General features: G+C 43.5%; 1 protein-coding gene across 12 annotated transcripts in view; it reads right to left on the reverse strand.

Annotated features, from left to right (window-relative positions):
* Window positions 1-7,477, reverse strand: part of LOC143487815 (NACHT, LRR and PYD domains-containing protein 3-like) — a 98,531-nt gene that overhangs the window by 59,375 nt on the left and 31,679 nt on the right. For 4 of the 12 annotated variants that reach the window (XM_076987010.1, XM_076987009.1, XM_076987008.1 and 1 more), the window contains 2 exons: window positions 4,277-4,450; window positions 2,441-4,150 (listed from right to left, as the gene is read on the reverse strand). The exons of the other annotated variants lie outside the window; for them this stretch is intronic. In XM_076987010.1, coding sequence (XP_076843125.1) covers window positions 4,123-4,150; window positions 4,277-4,450 — 202 coding nt within the window. In that variant the 3' untranslated portion in view covers window positions 2,441-4,122. Of the gene's footprint in view, window positions 1-2,440; window positions 4,151-4,276; window positions 4,451-7,477 lie in introns of those variants that run through there. 12 annotated transcript variants of the gene reach the window in all.

Below are 7,477 nucleotides of genomic sequence, written 5' to 3' on the forward strand. Positions count from 1 at the left end.
TGGAGGAGGAAGAGTCCATCCTCACAGATGATGATGATGGAGGAGGAAGAGTCCATCCACACAGATGATGATGATGGAGGAGGAAGAGTTCATCCACACAGATGATGATGATGGAGGAGGAAGAGTCCATCCACACAGATGATGATGATGGAGGAGGAAGAGTCCATCCACACAGATGATGATGATGGAGGAGGAAGAGTCCATCCACACAGATGATGATGATGGAGGAGGAAGAGTTCATCCACACAGATGATGATGATGGAGGAGGAAGAGTCCATCCACACAGATGATGATGATGGAGGAGGAAGAGTCCATCCACACAGATGATGATGGAGGAGGAAGAGTTCATCCACACAGATGATGATGATGGAGGAGGAAGAGTCCATCCACACAGATGATGATGATGGAGGAGGAAGAGTTCATCCACACAGATGATGATGGAGGAGGAAGAGTTCATCCACACAGATGATGATGATGGAGGAAGAGTCCATCCACACAGATGATGATGGAGGAGGATGAAGAGTTCATCCACACAGATGATGATGGAGGAGGAAGAGTTCATCCACACAGATGATGATGGAGGAGGAAGAGTTCATCCACACAGATGATGATGGAGGAGGAAGAGTTCATCCTCACATATGATGATGATGGAGGAGGAAGAGGAATAATGAGATGAGGAGACAAGCGATCCATCCTGGGCCGGCCACTTCCTGCCTAACCGGATGCCTACACCATGATGGACATTATTACATCTTTTTCCTTTTCTTTCTCTTCTTTCTGTCTATATTGTTGTTGTTGTCATGGTGACCGGTGTCGGCCAGAGGAGGATGGATTCCCCCCCTGAGTCTTGGTTCCTCTCAAGGTTTCTTCCTCATGCAAAAAAACTAGGGAGTTTTTCCTTGCCACTGTCGCCTTTGGCTTGCTCACTGGGGGCTAGGACTCGGCACTTGTAAAGCTGCTTTGTGACAACAACTGTTGTATAAAGCGCTATATAAATAAAATTTGATTGATTGATTGATTGAAGAGACTCCTAACAGATCTGTCTCCTACTGGCTCTCCCAGTGTTGAATAACAAACAGACCCAAACATGTCACAGGCATCAGCCCGCGTGTTCCTCTCACTGGGGCGGTAAGTAACCTGAAAACAAAATCTTGAGAAGAATAAAGACCAGCGGGCCTGGTGCGCATTCATTCTTTTAGTGGTTTTCAGGTACTCCAGGTTTTTGTGATTCGTGATGCCTCACTCCCTCCAGCCAGTGTCCCGTGGACGTACTAAACGCTGTTTTCCATTCACCCTCCTCCCGGACACGGATGAGGTTGTAGGCACAGCGTAGATCGAGCTTGGTGAATATCCTCGCTACTCCAGTGCTCTAGAGGAAGCGGGTAGGAGTAGGAGTACCAAGAGGGAATTGACCCTCGATAATCTACGCACGGCCTCAGACCACCGTCCTTCTTCCTGCTGAGGCAGGCGAGGTGGATGGAGTGATGTAGCCCTGCGCTGAGGCCTCCCTGATATATTGGTCCATTACCTTCTCCTCCTCTTGTGAAAGAGGACATACTCTGCCTTTGGGTGGAGTTAGGGTGATGGAGCAGTCCCATGGATGGTGTGGCGATAGTTGGGCTGCTATCTCGGTGCTGAACATCTCCGCGAAGTCCCGGTACTGGGGGGTTGGCTACATTCGGGCTCTCAATGCTGGTGGTTAGCATTCTAACGGGCTCTACACGGAGTCGACCAGCGAAGGATGCTACCAGTGGACCACTTTATGTGAGGGTTGTGTAAGTGAAGCCAGGGCAAACCGAGGGTGATGGGATAACATAAGTACAGAGGACCAGACAGGACTACCCACTCTCACTCCTTCACTCTACAGAACACCAGACAGGACTACACACTCACACCTTCACTCTACAGAACACCAGACAGGACTACACACACTCTCTCCTTCACTCTACAGAACACCAGACAGGACAACACACTCTCTCTCCTTCACTCTACAGAACACCAGACAGGACTACACACTCTCTCTCCTTCACTCTACAGAACACCAGACAGGACAACACACTCTCTCTCCTTCACTCTACAGAACACCAGACAGAACTACACTCACACCTTCACTCTACAGAACACCAGACAGGACTACACACTCTCACTCCTTCACTCTACAGAACACCAGACAGGACTACACACTCTCTCTCCTTCACTCTACAGAACACCAGACAGGACTACACACTCTCTCTCCTTCACTCTACAGAACACCATACAGGACTGCACACTCTCTCCTTCACTCTACAGAACACCAGACAGTACTACACACTCTCACTCCTTCACTCTACAGAACACCAGACAGGACTACACACTCTCTCTCCTTCACTCTACAGAACACCAGACAGGACTACACACTCTCACTCCTTCACTCTACAGAACACCAGACAGAGCTACACACTCAAGGATTCAAAGATTTATTGTCATATGCACAGTAAGGAGCAAGCTTCCCTGTACAATGAAATCCCTACTTTGCTGTCCGCCCTGGATGTAATAATGTAAATAAAGTAAGAAATAAAAAGAATAAATGAATAAAAGAATTATGGAAATATAAAAACAAACATACTCTCAAGCTAAATACAAAATACAAATACAAAATTCTTTACAAAATTATTTACATTGTGCAATGGTGGGATACATTATTCCTGTCTGCTGTAAGTCTGTAGTGCATGGCATTTGTGTACTACATCCAAAACAAGAAATAAAAACATACAAGAAAGGAAAAAAATAAGATCCAGGAGCGGAGCAAGCAAACACGTCTGCCACGGAGGGCGCCGTGATTGATCATCACTCTCTCTCACTCTCTCTGATCTCACTGATCACTCTCTCTCCTTCACTTTTTTGTTTTCTTCAATGATCCATTAGCATCAATTAGATTCGACAAAACACAAATATTAAAGGAATTTACACAGAAACTACAAACATAAGATAAGCCTTTATGCAGATGTATTACTTTTCCTGGGGAACTCACAAGCATCTCTTCTGAATATGATAAAACTTATAAGATTCTTTTCTTCTATATCAGACTATTCCATCAGCTGGGGTAAATCAACAGTTTTGTCTATAAATTGTAGTTTCCAGAACACGACCACCACTCCACTCAAATCAGGTAATGTTAGATATTTAGGCATACATGTCTCTGCTAGACTTTTAGACTTAGTGCAGTTAAATCACATCCCTATCACTCATGGGGAGTAAAATGACGGTTTTACCAAAAATCAAATATTTTCTCACTAATCACAAATAAACCCTCTGTTGCTTGGTTTTTGTACTTAGATTCAAACATCTCAACATTTCCATGGAAAAACAAGTCATCGCAAATAAGTCTGAAAACATTACAAAAGCCAAAACACAATGGTGGCTTTGAACTACCAAATTTTTATAATTTCTTAGCCAATATATTACAGATGTAGAGATGTCAATTCCAGGTTCAGAAAGTAAAAGTCCTCACCAGGATTTTGCTCAGGCTTCCTGGATTGTGTTGATTCCACTAATTTTACCTGGATTGCTAATTAGTAAATCTAGCAAGCTTGAGCAAAATCCTGGTGAGGACTTTTAATCTCTGAACCTGGAACTGACACCACTATACAGATCACTACCCAGATAACAAATCAAATATGGACCAGATCTGTAAGGTCCACATTTATTGTACTGAAAGAGCCGGAACACTAATAATACACTGTAAATGACATAATTTACATAACATTTAAAATGCACCAAATGTAATAATACTGAGTTGTATATACCTGTAAACCAGGGGAGTGCACAGACATTTTGGGGGGCAAGTGCTCTGGGGTGGGGGGGTGCACTTTTTAGTGCACTTGGAACACTTCATTCTAAAAAAATTACAAGACGTGAGTTTTCAATGGAAAAAAAGTCACACCGCCAACTGATCCAATATTAACTATATACAGTCATTGTTAAGTCCTTCAGTTAACTTCTGTTTACCCTCCACTGTCTGCAGGCCTTGTTCCTTGTAAGGTAGGTGTGTGTATGTGTGTGTGTGTGTGTGTGTGTGTGTGTGTGTGTGTGTGTGGTCATCCTCTTCTCTGTATATGAGCCTCAGATCAGTTCAGATCAACTTCAGTGTCTCCACTGACGTGGTCCGATACTGTAAGACAGAGAATGGGACAGAATCGGACATGAACACACACTCATCACAGTCAGACATCACACTCTATACACATTCAATCAGTGTAAACACTCACTGTAAAGAGTCAGTAAGTCAGTAACTCACTCTAGTTTCTCCAGTGTACAGTGTGGATCCTCCAGTAGAGCAGAGAGCTGCTTCACTGAGTCTCCTGGTTTATTGTTGTACAGTTTCAGCTCTCTCAGGTGTGATGAGGGGTTTGACCTCAGAGCTGAACACAGAGCAGCACAGCCTTCCTCTGTAATACTGCAGCTAGACAGACTGTAGAGAGAAGGAGAAAAACTCCACATTTGAATGTGGAACATTTCACCAAATACGTCAGATCTACTTCACAACATTTGAGCTGATTCACCCCAACTTAACTCTCTAATACCCACAAACTCCCCACCCTATGGGCTGTTTCTAAGAGAAAGAAGGCAGCACTTTAGCGGGGAGATATGTGTCTACCTTACACAACATGAGGGACAGTGAGTAGCACACACATACACACACACACACACACACACACATGCACAAAGACACGCATGCACACACACATACATGCACGCGCACACACACACATGCACACGCGCACACACACACACACACACACACACACACACACACACACACAGACTGTAATGCCCCGTTTGTAAACACTTTAATTTATATTGATCTATTTATTTCTTCTCATATCCTTATATTATTTATTTCCTTTCCTTTCTTTTCACTTCAACTTTAAATTCTTCATGTTCAGGTTCACTATAATTAGAATTGTTCATATTTTTCAATGATTTATTCATGTTGAGCGATAACACTGCTTTGGCAATACTGTAACTGAATATGATCATGCCAATAAAGCTTATTGAATTGAAAGTATTAAAAAATGAGAATTTAAGAGAGAAAGAGGATATTGACAGTGTGTGTGTAAGAGAGAAAGATAGAGAGAGAGGGAGGGGATTGCATGCTTTGTGGACTTTAAAAAAGCTTTTGATTCTATTTGGCACCAGAGACTATTTTACAAACGTATTAAAAGTGGCATAGAGGGTAAAACATATGATCTAATTAAATCAATGTACACGGGAAATACAAACTGGATTCCAGAAACGTTTGGACATTAAACAAATTGTGAATAAAAACTGAATACAATTATGTGGAGGTGCTAACATAATATTTTATTCAGAATAGAACACAAATCACAGATCAAAAGATTAAACTGAGAGAATGTATCATTTTAAGGGAAAAATATGTTGTTTCAAAATTTCATGGCATCAACAAATCCCCAAAAAAGTTGGGACAAGGCCATTTTTACCACTGTGTGGCATCCCCCCTTCTTACAACACAGACAGACAGACGTCTGGGGACAGAGGAGACCAGTTTCTCAAGTTTAGAAATAGGAATGCTCTCCCATTCATGTCTAATACAGGCCTCTAACTGTTCAATCGTCTTGGGCCTTCTTTGTAGCACCTTCCTCTTTATGATGCACCAAATGTTCTCTATAGGTGAAAGATCTGGACTGCAGGCTGGCCATTTCAGTACCCGGATCCTTCTCCTATGTAGCCATGATGTTGTGATTGCTGCAGAATGTGGTCTGTCATTATCTTGTTGAAAAATGCAGGGTCTCCCTGAAAGAGACGACGTCTAGATGGGAGCAGATGTTGTTCTAGAACCTGAACATAGTTCTCTGCATTAATGGTGCCTTTCCAGACATGCAAGCTGCCCATGCCACAAGCATTCATGCAACCCCATACCATCAGTGATGCAGGCTTCTGAACGGAGCGTTGATAACAACTTGGGTTATCCTTGTCCTCTCTGGTCCAGATGACATGGTGTCCCAGTGTTCCATAAAGAACTTCAAATCGTGACTCATCTGACCACAGAACAGTCTTCCATTTTGCCCCACTCCATTTTAAATGACCCCTGGCCCAGTGCAAATGTCTGAGCTTGTGGAGCTTGCTTAGAAATGGCTTCCTCTTTGCACTGTAGAGTTTCAGCTGGCAATGGCGGATGGCACGGTGGACTGTGTTCACTGACGATGCTTTCTGGAAGTATTCCTGAGCCCATTCTGTTATTTCCTTGACAGTGGCATTCCTGTTTGAGGTGCAGTGACATTTAAGAACCCGGAGATCACGAGCATCCAGTAGAGTTTTACGGCCTTGACCCTTACGCACAGCGATTGTTCAAGATTATCTGAATCTTTTGACAATGTTATGCACGGTTGATGATGATAACTTAGAAGTCTTTGTTATTTTACGCTGGGTAACACCATTCTGGTATTGCTGCACTATCTTTCTGCGCAACAATGGTGTAATTGGTGATCTTACCATCTTGGCTTCAGAGAGACACTGACACTCTGAGAAGCTCAATCATGTTGTCAGTTGACCTAATTAGTGTTAATTGGTCTTCCAGCTGTTCGTTATATGCTCAATTTCCTTTTTCCAGTCACTAATTGCTACTTGTCCCAACTTTTTTGGGATTTGTTGACACTGTGAAATTTTGAATCAACATATTTTTCCTTTCAAATGTTTGTAGGTGTGTAATAAAATGGGCAATAATCAAACTCTCAGGAGCGCGGAGTTGTCACGGTGGGTCAGCCTAGAAGCCACCAGAGGGCTTGCATTCGCTGATTCACACACGCAGACTTCAGGGCAGCACACGCCCCCAGTTACCAGACCACTCCCCCGGTTACCAGACCACGCCCCAGGTCCCAATGACCACATTACTAACACCTGTTCCTTATTTCACACATCGTACTAAAAGCCCACAGGTCGTGCAATCCAGTGCTGCACATTGTTGAGCCTTCGTCTCGAATCCCTGGACAGACGTCACCTTCTGCACCTAGAAGTCTCCTCACCCTTGGTCAACCTCTCAGAACTGCTTTGAGTGCTACTGTCTTCATGGTTGTTGCCTTTCGGCCTGAGTCTTTGTGTTTGTTATCATGGACAATAAAGCGTTCAGTTTGCAGCCTCTGCCTCCTGCCGTCTCTATCCCCGCGTCACAGGAGTGAGACAGTGTCGGGATAAAATTCATATTTGGTCTCTCTGTAATCATATTCATCAGTATTCATATATGTATTGATCACTCTTAGTAATAAGTGGAGTGAGACAGGGCTGCTGTTTAAGCCCAACATTATTTAATATCTATATTAATGAATTGGCAAAAATATTAGAACAATCCACAGCTCCTGGTCTCACTCTGCACCACTCAGAGATCAAATTCCTGCTCTATCAGACGACCTGGTTCTGCTGTCCCCACTGAGCAGATCTACAGCAGAACCTGGACCTGCTGGAGCAGTACTGACAGAACTGA

This window comes from Brachyhypopomus gauderio, unplaced genomic scaffold (assembly GCF_052324685.1).
Source record: "Brachyhypopomus gauderio isolate BG-103 unplaced genomic scaffold, BGAUD_0.2 sc50, whole genome shotgun sequence".
In the NCBI taxonomy this organism is placed as follows: domain Eukaryota; kingdom Metazoa; phylum Chordata; class Actinopteri; order Gymnotiformes; family Hypopomidae; genus Brachyhypopomus; species Brachyhypopomus gauderio.